The 19,641-nt window shown below is 34.8% G+C and overlaps 1 protein-coding gene across 1 annotated transcript in view; it reads left to right on the forward strand.

The window, feature by feature from the left end:
* Window positions 1-19,641, forward strand: part of cfap58 (cilia and flagella associated protein 58) — a 66,281-nt gene that overhangs the window by 32,347 nt on the left and 14,293 nt on the right. The window contains exons 14-15 of the mRNA XM_088635724.1: window positions 6,010-6,121; window positions 6,885-6,989. Coding sequence (XP_088491850.1) covers window positions 6,010-6,121; window positions 6,885-6,989 — 217 coding nt within the window. The remainder of the gene's footprint in view (window positions 1-6,009; window positions 6,122-6,884; window positions 6,990-19,641) is intronic.

A 19,641-nucleotide genomic window follows, 5' to 3' on the forward strand; every position in this document is an offset into this window, starting at 1 on the left:
ATCCTGGATTTAACAACAGTTAAATGTATGCAGTTTTCCTGTCTTTCCTACAGAATTACCAAAAAATAGTCTGGTTGAGCAAAAAACCAAAGCAGCATCATTGTGCTGTGAGGGAAATAAAGCACACATGAGGGAAGAGGGCATGAAGAATATGTCTGTGTACTTCAGTCACACTGCTTTTTATTTAAAAAAAATACTCTTTTCTACATAACCAATTATTCAGTTCTGATATAAATTAGCATATTCCTTTTGCTCAGAGTCTTAAATCTAAGCCACAATGACCTACTTTTGCATTAGTTTTAGCACATGATAGATTGGGTATGCCATTAAAATGCTGCATTATATTTGGTTAATGTGTTCATAGATATTTGTTAAAAGCAGACATGTCAAAGCAAAAGCACATTCTCTTCTTCCTTTGATACACAAACTGCAGAAATCATTTTTCCCTTCCCTTAAAAGGAGAATTAGCATGAACTTTGCATTTCAAATTTAATTGGTTGACCTTTTTGTTACAGATTATTTCAAATGATATTTCTAGGAGATACAAAATAGTCTCCTAGGTAAATATGCATTGAGCAAAAGTGAAGTCCATATCAATCTCTGCTTTACACATACAGAAAAAAATGGTTATCACATCAAATGAAAACTCAGCCACTGAGGCTTTTTTGATATCATGCAGATTTTACGATTGGGAACTAAATTTATGGTCTGAATTTAATCTTGTTAAAATGTTATGTGATAAGTTCATATTCTGGTGTAACCCTGCAAATTAAAATGGGGAGCATGAAATTGAAAAATACAGAAAGATGAATTTAAAATGGAAGTTTTGAGCAAGTTTGGTCATTTTTTTTAAATTTAACATTAAGGAAATTATGCTTCAAGATAAGAAGGCAATGGAATTACGCTGTAATAGATTTTGGTATAATCTCTATAGAAAGTTATCCAGAATTAAAGTGGCAATAAAATAGTTTTAGTAACATTGCTTTTTAAAATTTAGATCTCCCTACAGCTCTTGGTAACAATCCTAGTTAAACAACATTACTTGTATATTGTCCATATACCTGGTTCTACAGTCTGTGATTTTGGACACTAATGTACAGGAATATACATGGCTTCATGAGGTTTTCAGAACAGATAAAATATTTTACAAAAAGTTAGATCTACATAATTTGTAAAAAGTCATGTCGTTTTTTTTTAAGTTGCATTGATTGTGAATATGTAATTTTTATGTAATGGAGCAAGTAATAGGTTTATTCCATGCTGAAAAAAAGAAGAAAGAAAACAACATTTCGGCCATGAGGGGAAGGCTCCACGGCCCAAACGTTGTGTTTTCTTTCTTCTTTTTTTCAGCATGGAATAAACCTATTATTTGTTCCTTTGCAGCCTATGCATGCTGACGCAGCTACCCACCTGAACTACAGTACTTCATTTTTATGTAATGTTCATTACCTTTTTACATTTGTGAACATTTAATATTTGTCAGGGATATTGTTAACCTGCGGCTGGCTGAAGCTGGCAGCCACAAGTAACTGGCAGGCAGGAACCCAAAGGCAGGCACTGGGTCATTTTCAGTTGCTGGAGGAGAAAAGCAAAGTTATAGGAGCTCAGACTTGTCAGAGACAAATGGAAAGGAAACAGAGATGGCGATGAACAATGGTGGACGGGAGTCAGAGTGTTTAAATGGTGAACAATATAGATTGACACCGCTGAATCAACACGGTTCAGGTTTGCAAGTTTCAGGTTTTCAGGGTTCAAGTTTCGGGCTGCAGCATCTCTTTGATCTCAGAGAGAGCTATATTGCTGCTGGGGGTAGCTCAGTGTCAGAGCACAGTTCCAGTGGCATAACAGGTTTTAAATAGGGAGAATTAAAATAGAAGAATAATTGGATGATGGGACACTGATAGATTACCTGATCGTGTTCGGATGACATAGGAATGAATGCGGACACTCTTGGGAATGTTGTGGGCTCCTGTGACAACCGAAGGCAGCGACCTCCCACCCTGGTGTAACAGACATGGCTTGGTTTGAGTGAACAAAGCTAAAGATTGTGTTACAAATTTAAAAACCTGTTTTTATAAACAGCTGATATATGTATGTTTTAAAACCATTCAAGTTAATGTTCATTTTGTCTAATTACAGACTCATAAACCAAAACTTTGATCAAACAAAACAGAAAAAACAAACACAGTTCATTACAAATAGTCATTATATTTTAAGTCGTAAAACAATCTGGAGTGACTGAATTTCTCAAAATGTATTTGAAGTTAGTCCTGAAAAGGTAAATCTGAGGATTTTTAATGAATCACAACTGAAATTAAATATTTATGGTGGCCTCTGACATACATTTTGGAATTGAAATACCAAGTACTTGATAATCTTATTAATTTTAATGTTGCGCAGGATGGTGTGACCTTAAGTAAATTGGGTATGGGTAATACAGCAATATGAAAGTCGATATTTTTTCGGTTTATTCTAAGTTTCATGGCGTTATGTATGTATTTTTTGCTTACCTTTGAGATACATCATCTAATTTTTACCACAGGCAAGACACATGCACACAATTGGACTTATCAAGCACTTTATCATTTTTGTCTTCAGTATCTTATGGGGATTTTTAAAGTGGTGCAAATATTTCTCAACAATCTTTGTTCATCTGTCTCATCCAAATGCACATTTTTAAGTAAAAGCCCTAAAGCCATTTTTCCATTCTTTGCAAACCGCATAAAACCTTGCCTAAACATCTTCAAATAAGTGAGTGTTTTCAAATGCCCTTCTACTACAGTTTTAGACTATGCTGTTTATACTGTACTTTTGTTCAAAAATGGTATGTTAATACAAGCCTGCGCTGGTGATTGAAAGCTGCTTTTGCAGTTTCTAAAACTGTTTCCTATGCTTCCTAGCACAGTAATTTTAAATTACAGTAATTTTAAAATGGCTTTAATAAGTATTAGTTAGCTTCCTGATATATCGCTATTACTACTGTTTATACTACAGTACTGTATGTATTATATTGTCCTCTAGCAATCAGAGTTGGGCCACACAGAATGTACAGTATATACAGTATGTCATTTTGAATAGCTGCTTATTAAGTACCTGCAAGTTATCTGTGTCTTGGAAGCATTGAAATGTTTTGTGAAAGATAGGTAAATCTCTGTTTAGTCTGTATTATCAGTAGTATGACTGTGGTCAGAATTTATTTCACAATTTATGGATTACTTTCTTACTCTCCTTGATTTGCATTGGTTTACTAACACTGCACTCTTTTTGAAGCTTCCTTCCATCTGCTTTTTAGTAGACATATTATTTCGACACATTCTGATGTTTGATCTTCAAAGTACAGAAAACTTTCACCCTGCTGATGTCAATTTTCAGGATTTGTATTGCTTGTATTCTAAGCCTCTGTCTGAGAAACGTGGATTTTTCTTTAATTTTTCCCTGACCAAGTTCCAGCATTCTGATATAATTTAAATCTCATTTTATTTGCTCTGCTAGGGTTTTAAAAGCCTTCACATGGATCTAATTGATGTTTTCCTTTCTGTAACAAGGGACTATATAAGAACTGGCAGTTGGGTGTTTTTTTCTCTGGTTGTGGAAGTTCAGAAAGGTTTGGGACAATTTTAAAAATGGCAGTGTTTTAGCAGCACACAAAACCAGAGCAGAAGCATGGAAATTGAAAAGGCTGAATGAGCTGATCTTGTCTGGGCTGGCTGAAGGTGTTGATTAAACTTTAAGGCAGGGATATCAACCCTGCCATCATGAATGAATCAATCCTTGCTTGCATTGGCTTCTTTACTGCCACTGAATTTTAATGCATAAACCTTTAAAAGAAAAAAGCTAATAAAAAATCTGTACAGGTGGAAACTTCTAAGAGATTTTCATTTAAGAAACATTTTTCCTTTGTTTAATAGAATAGTGTGTTAGAGAACTGTTGTCTGTTTAAGTCTGTCTTTAAAAAAGAGTATAAGCAAATGAAATTCACATCAAATATCAAACATTTTGACAGCACTGTGTTAACCATTTTGGTAAGCTGTAGGTTTGGTATTTAACTAGCAGAATTCAAAGAAACATTAGAACTATTAGCTTTACATACTGTAAATTTATATACAGGAGATACAAAAACAGTATCAGTAGGTTTTACACTATATTTTTATATAAAATGAATGTGATTAGTGTTTGCATTGCTTGCTGATGGTTAATTATTGATGTCACTATATACAGTACATATGATGGGTTATTTTCACAACCTTAGTTCCTGAAAAGGAATGCAATCATCACCAATGAGGTGACGGTTTTTATAGAACCTTGCTAAACCTTGAACCAAACAACCTTACACTGAAATAATACCATGATTCCACATGCCCAGGTGATATTTTATGCTCTTTTAAGTGTGAGAAAATGATGGACCTTTTCAAGACGAGTGCAGGTGATACTAGCGTGTTACATGACAAAGGTTTTAGCAGACGAGATTTCATTGTAAACAAAATAATTTATTATATGCATCTGCACAAGTTTAACTATAACACCAGTTAGTATATTTTAAAAATGTATTTTCAATTTAATGAACAATAACATCTGCATTTTGACATTGGTCTTAAACCATCAAGGAATTATTGCTGACACATATGAAATGTAATCTTTTCATAAAGATATTAAGATTAAGATATATTAAAACTACTGTTGTGTGTTGCATAACAGATGTGTTTAGTGGATATTTACTAAGACCCCTCTACAGGTGCAATTTCACAATTTCATGATAGAAGTATTTTATGGACGTAAAGTCATGTGACTTGCAGAATATAGTATACAGAATATAGTATTTTTGTGATGCTTCACATCATTACAGACAGCTCTTACTGTGTCAGAATAAGTTGTGTTGTTTATGCATATAGCAAGACTATACTTAGGTGTATTAATATTGTATATTTCATATTTTTATAGTAACCGTTTAAGTAGCCATGTACCATAACCATTGATTCTATTCTTTGTTTTGAACCAAGGACAAGAATGTAAAAAAAATCGTACACTGAACCTAAAGAATTATGTTCCTCCAATTTTGTTATATTTTCCTATTTATTAAGTGGTAAAATTATTAAGTATTAAAAAGATGACTGCAACCATACAACAACTTAAAGATAACTTTGGAAAAAGATAATATTTGCAAGGTAGCTTTTAAATGATATTTAGCTACTGTATTCACTTCATTTAGGAGACCTTGTAGTGAATCATAAACCAGTTCTTTCTCTTGTTTGGTTCTCCAGTTTGTTTTCTGCTTTCATTCTGCTTTTATGGGGTAAATGTGTTTGCACGTTTCAAGCTAGTTTTTGAAAAGCATCGTGTTCTGTGCTTTTCCAAGCATTGCTAAGTCATGATGTTAATAAGAGCTTTAAAGTTGTTTATTTTAGAATCAAGTCTGCAAAGTAGCAGGTCAAACCAACCTATTGGATAGTCTGTCAAAGTATCATCTAGTATTCTATCAAACGTTGATGGGTAACTTGCAGAAAACATATTTTAAAAAGATATTTTGTTTCTACTTTCACTGTTACAGTATTTCTTTGACTTACTCACTGTTTCACATTTCATTTAAACCCAAAGATGGAAGCATTTTTTCCCCCTGCAATCTGAGTTTAAATGACAGTGTTTTCCTTTGGACTAGAAAAGATCAATCTATCAACAAGTTCAGAGCAACTAGTTTCAAGTGACATACTGTACCAGAACAGAAGAATTCAGATTAACTGTTTTTTTTTAATGGGGGATATTTTGAATGCTGTAACTGAGATATTGTTACTGTTGTACCCTGTGAGTCATAACTGTTTTCATATAATCCATAAAAACAGATAGCACGTCTGAATTTATATAAAAAATGGTTCAATGTAAAGGGAAACATAAAAATACAAAATAGCTTTTAAACAGCACAAGGTAAAATTAAGCTGTCAATGATTTTCTAAATGTCACAGTGCTATTTACAGGACTTTGTCTTTTCTCTCTTTAATTTGGATGGTTTTGTTACAGACGAGAGGTTTATCACATGCAAAGGGAACTCCTGAAAGAACGGACCAGGTGCAGGGCTTTAGAGGAAGAACTGGAAAACCCTATGAATGTCCATCGATGGAGAAAGTTAGAAGTATGTTTTGTAAAGTTTATGTACCTGTCTGGAGATTTGGACACTGAAAAATCGCCGTTCTTAAGGAAAACAATTGTTGAAATAATATTTTAGAAATCTTACCTGTGTCCTTCAATAGTTTATTTTTATACAGAAAAATATCAATCAACTCAATACAAAGACATAAAAAATACAGATACAGAAAACACTTTATAATGCAGTTTTGGAAAGAGTAGTGATATTTTGATTTTAACCCACTAGCTATGAGGATCACGCAACTGACTAAATGGATGAGAAAGTTGGAATCCACATCCCCATCATCAATAAACCAAGAGGTTGCTACATTGGTGATGGAGGCGTGTTAGTACGACAAATACTGGGTAGTAGTTATCTTGAGTCCCAGTCCCTTATACACCAGAACAGTGATTGGCAGGAACTGGGGCTTGTCCTCCTCCAAAACATTCAATATAATCTCCATTTGCTAAAGTACAGAATACAATTGTTAACCGAAGGAGGCTGAATTTGTGTAGAAGATTTGTATGCGAGTTGCAACTCTACAATGAAATAATAACTGGGTAATAATAATGTCTTGGGTACATGCCAGTATAATAAGCTGTTTTATTAATCAGACCTATTTTTTGTCTTTGCAGTCTCTTTTTGAGCCATCAGTAGTTGGTCTGCTAGTGTACTAAAGAACTGCAAATTACTGTCAACGCTTTAGAGGGTTAGGGATTAGGTTTTCTATCCCTTGGCTATATTAACACTTTTAAATGACTTTCCTCAGGCAAGCGACCCAAGCACCTACGAGCTGATCCAGAAGATTCACACTTTACAGAAGCGACTGATTACAAAGACTGAGGAGGTAGTGGAAAAGGAGTTGTTATTACAGGTAAACACTTTGGTGAGAGATTCATCTGTCTGGACCTATAGACCCCTTAACACCAGTTGCTCACTGGAGTAATTGTAAACAATTTAGGTTTGGGTCACTGCAGGGATCGATGCAGCTCTTCCAAGCTCAACCCATTTATTTTCCACCCCGTAAACCTTACAAGATTGCCCATGATTTCTATCTTGACTTTCATCACTGCTACATTTGTTTTTTCTGTATTTTTTAAAGATGATATCAACACATAACAGATGTTCTTTGTGGTACTACAAAACAAGTTTACAGTATGTGTCTGTGTTGCAGTGATCCCTTTTACATGACGTTCAAACCTTTCAGAGACTATGTGTACCATCTAGATCTTTAGGTTACTAGTATCTATGTGATCTGGATATCATCTAGTTGTTTCTTGAAAGAAGCCAGGGTATCAGATTTAACATCTTGGCTGAATTTCCTGACTCCGACAACCAATTGTATAAAAATGTGTCTCCAGCTAAAAATGCACTACTGTACCTCATACTTTCCAATCTGTCTTCTTGTTGTGTGTCCTCTCGTTTGTGTGGAGGTTTATATTTCCAATACTTGAATCACATCCCTTTGAAGTCTTCTTAGCAGAAGACTAAAAAGTTTTACTTCATTTAGTCTGTTAGAATGGGGCACTCCCTTGAGCCACATACATAGTGGCAAATACAGGACTGGTTCCAGAGCAGAAGTATCTTTTTTCTTTAGAAAATTGTATACAATATTCTAAAGTAAGTTTTACTAGTGCATTTTACTATTTTATTATTAGATCTTTTGATTTTAACTTTCTGTTTGCAGATTTTCTTCCTCACAATGTCTAGAAGATATAAATGATCTGTTAACATGACCATGGAGTATACTGTAGGTCTTTTCTTAGCTTCTTTAAGTTCAGTGTTTCCTGTTTTCACTCTGTTTATGTTTCTGCTACCTGCATGTAACATTCTGCATCATCACTGGGGAGATGAAGACAGAAAAGCTGGGAAGTGAGTTTGAGTGAGAGAAAAGAGAGAGCCAGCCCTGCTTAACAATAGCCCAGATGTCCCTTCCAGCTGGGGAGTCTCTAGTTGGGCTGGCACAGTCTCTTCTCTCACTCAGTACCATTTTCTAGCTTTCATCATCTTCAGTCCTGGATGGATGGTACTGAAATCTCCTCAGTCCCTTTCAACCTGCTCATCTTCCATACTGTCTCTTTTCTTCTGGCTGACTTGTCTGTTTCCTTTCTAACCTGCATACCACAGCAACAGACAATCCTTTTTATGTGGCTTTATTGGACCTGATTGCAGGATGAGCAGACAGGGAAGGACGATTCAGATGTATTTTTTCCCAAATGCCGGATACATTTGCACCTCTGCTCTCCATGATATAAAGTATATCAGATCTCAAAAAGTCATAGATCGAGTCCTATCAATCGGCATTCAAAGATTCTGAGACATCAATGTTTAATTAGGCAGTCAGTAATTGTCTAGTCTGCAATCTAGTAATTATCACTGCAACAGTTTTTCCTATAAATGTTCTTTTCTTCCTGCATTTTCTATAATTTATTTGAGTGTTTTTGTACTCTTGTAAACATAAATAATCTTTCCCTTTTCCTGTGAACAACATCCTCTGTTTGGTTGCTGTTGGTTTGTTTATTAATGGAGAAATGTTTCAAACCACCACTTTTTTTAAAAGGATTGGTACAGTATATCAAGGGGTGTTCTACGTTATCATAAACATCTGTAATTCAGTTATACATCAAATTTTGATGACATTTACACAACTAATTTTGTTTTTCCTTAGGCATTTTATTTTAAACTCATATTAGAAGTGCTTTGTGAATTCTTATGCATTCTTATCCATAAGCTGTTGCCCTTTTTTTCTGAGCTGATTCAGTGGAGTGTGAACAAGCATGTCTTGCCGAGTTTCGGTGATTTGGATCACTTCAGCTCACCTGTTTCTTATTGTGGTGTACTAAATGTGTCTGAAACTTGGAAAAGGGTAGACAAAATTAAAGCAAAAAAAAAAATCAAACTCTAATTGAACGGCAAAACATTATTGATTGCCATTCATATTATGATTATTGTCTCTACATTGAATAGCACTTTGAGTATACTGTATATAGTCTTTGTACTGCTGCTATGTTTGACACTAATATGACAATACACTAATACCTGTAAATAATGCAGCATTTTGTAAAAGATCAAGAATAGTAGGCACTGCAGAAAATGCTACTGCAAACTGTATCATGATACACATTATTATAACTACAGTATGCATGTTATTGTAAGACCTAGTGTGGGGAATTTACCAAAATTGGAAATAAGTAAATTGTATGTCATGAGTTTATATCATATTTAGATGTTGAAGTTAGAAATGAATCGTTTGATTGTTTTATTAAGAAGAATACACACAAATGCACTTGTTTCCTTTGTTGTACTACATATATTTGTATAATATCCTCTGGATTCTATACAATATTTGGCCTATATAGGCAGTGTATACAGTATTTTAAAATTTAAGCATATTTATTATGAACTTGATATGTGTGAATATTTTCCAAGTTATATAAATATTGATATTTTTATATTTGTGCAATACAAATTTTATTATCTATTTAAGCGGTCTGTATAGGTCAAAACCTCCTTATATTGTATGTACCATGTTATTTGCTTCACATACCTTTCCTAGTGCAGGTTTATCTGGCACATACATTTACTCATGCACAGACCATCAGCTCATCAGAGAGATTATATAATAAATCAGTATTGTTGAGAAGCATTCTGTGTATATGGAGTGCCAAGATATTGCCCTCAAAAAGCAAGCTGACATCAGAAAAATCTCATTTATACTGCAAACATCTCTGTTGTTACTGCATGTCATGTGTCAAAAAGTTTCATTGGACTCCATAAGAATTTATTTTTTATAAATACCTTTTGGACTTTCACAACATTATCTATTTACTATTTACTATTTACATAAATACATCCACACATTTTCTAGTTTTTCTAGAATGTCCCCTGTAATTTTCTCAAGGCTACAAAGTATGATTGCAAAGTATTGTTAAGAGGATATCTGATACACACTCTTATTCTATTATTATATACCAGACAATTTAGATTTACAGAATCAAGCACACAGTAGATGTGTCTAAGTATTATTTTTTAATGAATTTATCTCTAAAATCTTTTCAGAGCAGCAACTTTTTGCTAGTACACTGGGACATAATATACTTTATGTGATAGACAACCCTGGATTTATAATGCACTCTATAAAGTGAATACTAAAGGAAGTCATGAAACTAATTTGCTGATGAAGTGAATTGAAAGATCTGTAGATGGCGCCAGACTGCCAGGGCAGAAAACCATGTAGGGTACTGGAGTGTTACTGTGTTACTGTTTTATTTCCTTGGTAATTGTTTTTTAACTTACTCACTAATTATTTAATTTTGAACGGATAATTGTAGTTCTCTAAGCAGGTGTCTAAAAACCTGGCAGACGTAAATCCAGAAAATCTATTTTATTTTTGCTATTTCTTGCATCTTCTTGTCATTCTATAGATTAATGTATTAAATGATGCTCAGTCATACTTCCTGCTGATATATCTCTTAGTATTAATACTGATGAATGAGTATGAATAAGTTATTTACCTGGCAGAGTTTTGATCGTTAGAAAGTTCAAGATCCAAAGTGCCTTTTTTGTGCTTTATTCATAACAAATATTTTTAATATTGAAGAATGTAACCACAATATTCTGACATATTGAAGTATATGCAAGCAGTGTACCCAGCATTGAAATGTGTGCCACTGTACAAAAGTCTTAATTGTGGGTGTTATTCATGAGTTTGGGGAATAAAAATCTTGAGCTGATCCTCTTTTAGCCATTTTGACTTCTAATGGCCTGTTGATCAATGAAGTCAATTATGTTTACTCTGCTTGTGCTTTGTATATCTTCATGGTTCAAACGATCCTTAAGTTAAATAGGTACAGTGCCCTCCAGAATTATTGGTAAAGATGAGCAAAAAAGGCTATGAAAGAATGTCTTTGTTGTTTATCAGCTTGATCTAACACTGAAAATATGAGAGAAATCTAATCTTTCAGTTAGGTAAAATTATTTTGAGAAAAAAAATCCTTATAAAACCGACATTTTTCTCAAAGACAGAGGTGTCACAATTATTGGCACCCCTGCATTTAGTACTTTGTGTACCCTTCCTTTGCCAAGCTAACAGCACTGAGTCTTCTCTTATAATGCTGGATGAGGTGGGAGAACACATACTGTATAAAGGGATCTGAGACAATTCCTCCATACAAAATCTCTCCAGATCCTTCAGAGTCCTTGGTCCTTGCTTGTGGACTCTCCTCTTAAGCTCACCCCACAGGTATTCAATGGGTTTTACATAAGGGAACTGGGATGGCCACTGAAAAAGCTTGATTTTGTGGTTGGTGAACCATTTCTGTGTGGATTTGGAGGTATGCTTTGGACCATTGTCATGTTGGAAGATCCAACCACGACCCAGATGGGGTCTTATTGTAGTTCTGGAGACTTGGTGACCCCAGGATGCAACCAACTCCTGCAACTGTCAAACTTTAATCCTTGGAGAAAGTTTTACCTCTCGAACCGTCTTCCTTACTGTGCATGGGGGCAAAATACACTTGCGTCCACTTCCAGGCAGGTTCACAACAGCTCCAGTTGTTTGAAACTTCTTAATTATTGCCCTAATAGTGGAGATGGTTATTTTCAGGTGTGAAGATTTTTTTTATAGCCATTGCCTGATTTATGAAGGTCAACAACCTTTTGTCTCATTTTATTTTTGTATTCTCTGATCTTCCCCATGTTGATGGATGACTAAGGGTGTTTGGCCTCCATGTCATGTTGTGCTTTTACTCCAGTGAAATAGGAAGTCATAGATGACCACTTAAGAGTTCCTTAAGTCTCAGGTGTGCTTAAAAAAGGTCAAATATGAATGAGAATATATGTCAATTAGATTTTGTTCATAGGAATTTCTAAGGGTGCCAATAATTGTGACACCTGTGTTTTTGAGAAAAATGTTTATATTTTTTATAAGGATTTATTTTCTTTGAATAATTTTACCTCACTGAAAGGTTAGGTTCTCATATTTTCAAGCTGATAAACAACAAAGATATTTTTTTATAATAATAATAATGAACTTTATTTTATGTAGTGCCTTTAAAGGTGGCTTCTCAAAGCACTTTACAGAATGACAACAACAATAAATAAAAAGAATACACAAGATAAAAACACAATTACAATATACAGAGGAGACCGTGGAACCAGTTAAGTAAAGGCTTTTCTAAAGAATAAGGTTCTGAGTCTGGATTTGAAGGAGTTTAGAGAAGGTGGCTCTCAGATATCCTTGGGCAGAGAGTTCCAGAGCTCGGGGGCATTACAAGAGAAGGCCCTGTCTCCCATACAATGTAGATGAGCTTGGGGGACAGTTAGGAGGCCAGAATTAGAAGAGAAAAGGTTGCGAGATGGGGAGTAGGGTGATTATAGTTCAGACAGGTACTGAGGTGCCATGCCATGCAGAGCCTTATAGGTGAGCATGAGAATTTTAAAGTCCACACAGAATTTGAGAGGAAGCCAGTGCTTCCAGGATAGGAGCAATGTGATCACTTGCTCTAGACCTGGTCAGGATTCTGGGTGCTGAATTTTGGACATACTGCAGTTTACCCCAGCAAGTAGAGCATTACAGTAGTAAATTTGAGGGAACACAAATGTGCTGATCAGCTTTTCAGCCACAGTTACTGATAGCATAGGGTGTAGTCTAGAGATATTTCTGAGATGAAAATATGTTTTGACAATATGCTGCACATGTGGGTCGAATATCACCCCAAGGTTTTTCAATTTAGACTGAAGCTCAAGTACAGAACAATTTACAGATAGTTTACAGGATTAGCTTTACGAAGTTGATGGGGGGTGCCAATAAGCATGACTTCAGTTTTGTCACAGTTAAGATGAAGGAAATTTAGAGTCATCCAAGTTTTTATGTCAGAGATGCAATCAGATAGAATAGACACTGCCACATGAGTGTCCTGTTTGGTATGGATGTATATTTGAGTATCATCAGCGTAGAAATGATAGCTGAGCCCATGTGATCTTAAAAGCTGACCAAGTGGAAACATGTAAATGCTCAAACGCAAGGGGCCCAGTATTGAGCCCTGAGGAACACCAGACTTAACAAGGCCAATTTCAGACCTATACCCATTAAGAGAGACAAAGTGACAGTGATCAGTGAGGTAAGACTTGAAGAAAATCCAAATGGTCAACAGCAGCACTGAGATCAAGAACGATGAGTATAGAAAGAGAACCAGAATCAGAAGCTATTAGAAGATTGTTAGTGACTTTGACCAGGGCAGTTTGTGTGCTGTGAAGTTGACGGAAGCCTGATTGGAGGGGTTTGAAAAAGGTTATTTGTCATGAGGTGGTTATGTAACTGAAATGTGACAGCACGTTCTAGAATGTTTGCAAGAAAGGGTAAGTTGGAGATAGGGCGAAACAATTTTTTAATAGCCTCATAGGCTATTTTTCATAGCCTTTTTTGCTCATCTTTACCAAGGGTGCCAATAATTCTGGAGGACACTGTATATAGAAACCTGAGTAGTCATATTTATGGTGTAACAGCAGAATAAGGGGAAAGCATAAAACATGAATTGGGTCTAAGCATTTACAAATTCCTCAACATAAGATGGACTATTTCTAAAATGATGAAGGCTTTCACCTCATTTTTTCTTAAAAATAGGGGGATTTTATAAAACTAAGTTTATTATATAAATTCTGTTTTTATAATATAGAAATGACAACTTTAGAAATAAAGAATTTTGAGGTATTTAAAATTTAGTTTTTTAATCAATACAGTTCAACGATGCTTTGAAAACAGCTCATTGAGGTATCTTACATTCCATTTGTCAACAACTGTATTAATAAGGGGTTTTTAATGTTGGACTTAGTTCGGTAAATACTTCTGATCCTGTTGAAAGGCCTTTCTCTCATGCTCAGCTCAGCTGGACTGCTGTGATATATGAACTGAACATTATTAAAAGTTGCTAATGAATAATTATTGCATTCACATTTATATGCAACAAATGTGGGGTATGTGTATATAAGTGACCTCACAAATGAGGTCACAAAATATACATCAAAGATCTCTTGCTGACAACGTAGCAGGTTCATCAGTTGATCATATTCTTAGCAAAACCTTTCTCACTGTGAGCACGGATTATGTTGTGCTAAAAGCCAAAAGCGAACTTCAGATTTGCAGTAATCTCTAAATGATCTGTAAATACAGTTTTCATTCCTGTAATTGTTATAATTACATATATTTTGAATAATAGGGTTGACAAAGCTGACATCCTAATTCTTATGGTTTACAGTACGTAAACTTGATATAACTAGCTAACACAGTCCTCTATTGTTTAATCAAATGTTCTGTCACATTTTAATAACTAGAATAAGAATGTAATTTCCAGGACCAATGTTTAAATGTAAATCTATTTTAAATTTCTTCTTGCCACCCTTCCATACAAGCCAGATTTATTAAGTGTGCATGATATTGTTGTCTCACGCACAGTTACTCCCATCTTTGTCATAGAGGACTGTAACTCCTTTAAAGATGTCGTAGGCCTCTAGGTGGCCTCCCTTACTATGGCTCTTCTTGCCCGGACACTCAGTTTTGGAGGACAGCCAGTTTTGGGCAGATTTATGGTTGTTCTATATTTTCTCACTTTTTTAATGATGGACTTCACAGTGCTTCGAGGTATATTCAATGCCTTGGAAATTTTCTTATACCTTTGCCCTGACTGGTATTTTTCAAGAACCTTGTCTTGGATCTGCTTGGAATGTTCCTTGGTCTTCATGGTGTAGTGTTTCCTTGGAAATGCACTAACTAAGTGGAAAAGCTGCCAGACACAAGTGTACGTATTCTGAAATCATGTGTAACACCTCAACTGCACACGTGTGGACTCCAGTCAAGTAATTATGTGACTTGGAGAAGAGAGTTGGTTACTTCAGAGGTAATTTAGGTGTGTCAAAGCAAGGGGGTGAATAAGGTACTTATGCATTCAATTATTTTCTGTTTTTTATTTTTGATTAAATTAGTAAAATGTCTGGATTTCTTTTCACTTTGACATTATATAGAACTTTGTGCTGATGAATTGCAAAAAGTCTCAGTTAAATACATCATGGTTCTATGCTGTAACACAATAAAATGTGAAAAGGTCCAAAGGGGTGAATACTTTTGCAAGGCACTGTTTATTTAGAGATAAGAACCCCTATCTGTTTACATATGTACTGTACTCATGTAATCTACGGATGCTTTGAGTGCAATAATACTGTACCTGTGATTACTCTGGGAAATTCAGATATACAGTATAACTGGCTTTTTATATGTTCTTGTTGCTTCTACTGAATCAGTTGGATACTCACATAGTGGTTAACCCTTTCTTTAAGGGCATCCACTCAGCTGGATAGCAGCAGAGATGGTAGATTGACTGAGTCCTATGAAGTGATCTGTGGATGTCTGAAATGCCGCAAAAGATCAGAAGGACGATGGTAGACACACCTACTGTATATGAACTATAATCACTTTTTGTAGGAGACTCAAGATCTAACTGCAGAATTTAACAGAAGTAAAAATTTGCTGCTCTGTCAATAAATTATTATGTTTGTCTTTCGAGTTGATGCACAGAGTGTTATCTCAAGACCAGTTACAGTATACTGTATACATGTACGTCATTTTGTTACTTCAAAACACCTTTTTCCAGGAGCACATTAATAATTGTGTTAAAATCACTGATTCCCACATAACATTAAATTGTTGCAAATATGGCAGATTGTTTATTAGATTAGCAAGACTTCTTTTTAGTGAAATATACTGTACATAACAAGCTATTGCCAAAATCAATGCAGCACAACTATTCTGTTAATTAACACTGGCATAATTATTTGAACACCTACTGTACTAGTGTAACGTCAATAGTGTTATTGAAAAGGTATCCTGGTTACTTTCTAAGGCAAATCACTAGTGTATACAGGTACTGTATATACTTGTATACAGTATTGTATATACAGTATAGTTTATAATTTAAAATCTACTAATTTATTATTTATTTTGTCACTTTAAATCAAAAATCCTTATTAATCAACGTTGTACAGTACATATGGGTAAATGAGGTCTGAATGTTCCTCATCTTTTGAATACAATATTAAAATTTGTTAGAGAAATGTTACAAATGTTTTGAAACAACTGCTTTGGATAGATAATTATCCAACTAAAATGTTGTTTCAGGTTTTAACAGCTTGTGTTCCCTTAGATTTTGGCAGAACCTAGTTATTTTATGATCAGAAATAATCTACAATAGACACGTAATCCCTTTATATAAACGATAAAAAATATACTGTATATTAAAGCTGTTGTGTTTAGAAATTTTGGCATAGGAACATGAGTAACATTTTTCGTTTAATGCATAATGACTCACCGAAGAAGGCAAAGGCCTGCTGCATTTGCATGCAATCATTCCTGATTTGTTTAAGCAGCTCTGGCCTATTAACAGACTCTCATGTTATCTACTGCTTTATGTGTTTTTGGCTGGAGTCCGTACCTTTTTTGCTGACTCGCAATTGTCACAAATACTTAATATTCCTTGTGTCCTTATCTTGGCAACCTCTTTTCGTAGCCCCAAACCCCCAAACCCATGTTCTTTGTATTAGAATTCTAATTATACAAATATACAGTATTTACATGTTTGTATTGGTTGAATTGTAATAGTCAGATACAGTGAGGCAAACTACTAAGCACTTTATTTGTACATGTAAAGGAAGGCCAAATTGAAAAGGAAAGTTAACTAGCTTTGATTTTTAGATTTGGTTACATAGGTCTTTAATTTTTTAGCATCATATCAAACAGTGATAGCTTTACAATCTCATGAGCCCATTCTTTTCTACATGAAGAAATAAATAAATTAAAGGACTTGACAGTGGACCCTTGATAACTTTTTAAGTGAATGCTGCTGGGTGTATTTGAACAAGGATACTTTCTTTCCAAGATTTATCTTTCTTTTTAATTCCAGAAGAACCTTGTGGCTCAATAAGCCTATGCTATGAATGTAACAGAGGAAATACCAACAAGTGTAATAATGTTGCTTTGTATGAAGTGCCATTTAGGCCATTATTCAAACTTCATCTCTCAAAGCACACAAATTGCTCTCACATACTGTACACACAAAATGCTCTCACACTCTTCATTTTACCTCTCACATACACACAAAATGCTTTCACATTCACTAGTTTTACCTCTCAAATACACAGAAAATGCTCTCACATTCACTAGTTTTACTTTGCACATACACACAGAAAGCTCTCACATTCGCTAGTTTTGTCTTACATACTGTACACATAAAATGCACTCAAATCCACTAGTTTTGCCTCTCATGGTCACATTGTGAAGGAGTGTTTTACTGTATGTATATGTGCAAGGTAAAACTAGTGAATGTGAGAGCTTTCTGTGTGTATGTGTGAGGTAAAACTAGTGAATGTGAGAGCTTTCTGTGTTTATATGTGAGGTAAAACTAGTGAATGTGACAGCGTTTTCTGTGTGTGAGAGGTAAAATGGAGAGTGTGAGAGCAATTTGTCTGTGTATGGGAGGTAAAGTTTGAATAATGGCCTTAATGGCACCTCATAGCTTTGGATTACATTTTATTAGAAACAAAAAATTAAATTCTTTGAAACCTTATGACCAGTTTTCTCTGGTCAACATTTACTGTATTCTACTAGTGGCTTTATTATTTTTTTTTATTAAGCTATATAGTTAAAATGGTGAACAATATAATATTTTCCTTTACAAAAATTGATTATACTAACCAGTTTTTCAAAAACACGGCTTACTTTGTTGTTGTTTTTTTGGAGTTCTGGGTTATTTTGTGTGTGTGTGTGTATTTCTTATGTTTTTCAAAAAGTATAGCATAGTGTTTAAAGCTTTGGGCTTAAGTTCCTGCTACAGACACTGTTGTTCAACCCTAGAATAAGGTACTTTACCCTATCTGCTTGAGTCCACCCATCTATATAAATGGGGACCAGTTTTGCAGTCCCTGCAGTGGACCAGCATCCCTTACAACCCGAGGAGTCACTTGCTCTTTAGTACTGTACACTTAATGTTACAGAAACCTGTATGAGCTCTTGTCTGATGAGCTGTTGTGGCTCTGGGATAGACTTTATCTTTATTCTTGTGTATTTGATTTTAGAGTGAAAGCCGAATCTTCAAGACTATCGAAAGACACACATGTAGAAAGATATATAATAGTTTAGTCAAGAGTTATAACCTGTAACCTGCCGGTTTCAGGAACGTACATCATGTACATCTGAGTCTACATATATGTGGCAGCAAGATGTAGGATATAAATGGATTATGGAGCCACAGAACAGATTTGAAGCACAGACTATTCTCTGTGGAACAGTTTACCTCTTATTGAACGAGTAGACAATCACATTATACCTCAAACAAAGACACTGCTCACTGTGATAAATCATTTCAGATGCTGTTGAATAGAAAATGATTTCAGAAATTAGGAGACAATTGAAGGGAAGGCTACTCTTGGGGCTGTTTCTCTCATCTAGTCACATATGAACAGCCCTGGCTAATAGGAAAACCCCATAAGGAAGTCATTTAACCCAAAGGATTGCTTTTGTTCTTTTCATCTTGCAATTATTGCAAACCTAATCTCTTGCTGAACAATTGTTTGCTTGTTTTCTCATGTATGTTATTGCATATTCTATATAACATGAAAGTGTTGTTTTGTGCTTGGGGTCAAAATGTTTTTTTTCTTTTATTTCATAATGTAAGTAGAGCACAGATTATTGTTTTTATTTATAATAATGCTGTGGATTCAGTGAAAAGCCCGTAGGATAGCTATGTAGGATTTAAGATTTCATTTTGCATTTGAGAAAAATGCAAACAGTATTTGCATTTACTGTACTTGCTCTCTCATTTCTCATTTATTGCCTATTTGCTTTGTGCAACTGCTTTTGCTACCTTAGCTACTTGTCCTGTTGAGTGTTCTGACAGTATTTTAGGTGTTTTTTTTAGAACTTTTTGCTTGTTATGAGATGCTGAACTTTCTCCCTTTATGAACTCCTTCATCAATGGTTTAATTGACAGTCTTTCATTAATTTATTTTGCTAGAATAATGTTTAACAAATAAAACATATTTTTATCTTGCCCAAAGTGGTTCAACAAGTAAAGGAGCTTTCTCAGGAAACATACTGTATCAAGCCCTACTGTATAGCCTATAGTCCTCTTCCTCCTTTTTCCACGAACTTCTACCTTTGTCCTTACCCATCCAGTTGCGTGCATTCAGAAATATGCACCCACATACCCACATACAGTATAAGATTGTGTACATAAAATAAACAATTTCTTTAACCTGTGAGTTACTATCATACACACTGTGCGATGCTATTTGTTGCAAAGATCTGTGAATGAGATTCAAGTGTGCACACTTACATTTACAATACTTACAGTACTGTAGTTTAGGTTCCCTTGGAAATAATGTTGTACAGTATATTCAATACACTGTGAAGAAGACACCATATTTTGACCCAAGATATTGTATATACAGCAGTAAGAAATTATTGTTTTGTTTAAATTAAA

This window comes from Lepisosteus platostomus, chromosome 6 (genome assembly GCF_059453375.1).
Source record: "Lepisosteus platostomus isolate fLepPlt1 chromosome 6, fLepPlt1.hap1, whole genome shotgun sequence".
Lineage (NCBI taxonomy): Eukaryota > Metazoa > Chordata > Actinopteri > Semionotiformes > Lepisosteidae > Lepisosteus > Lepisosteus platostomus.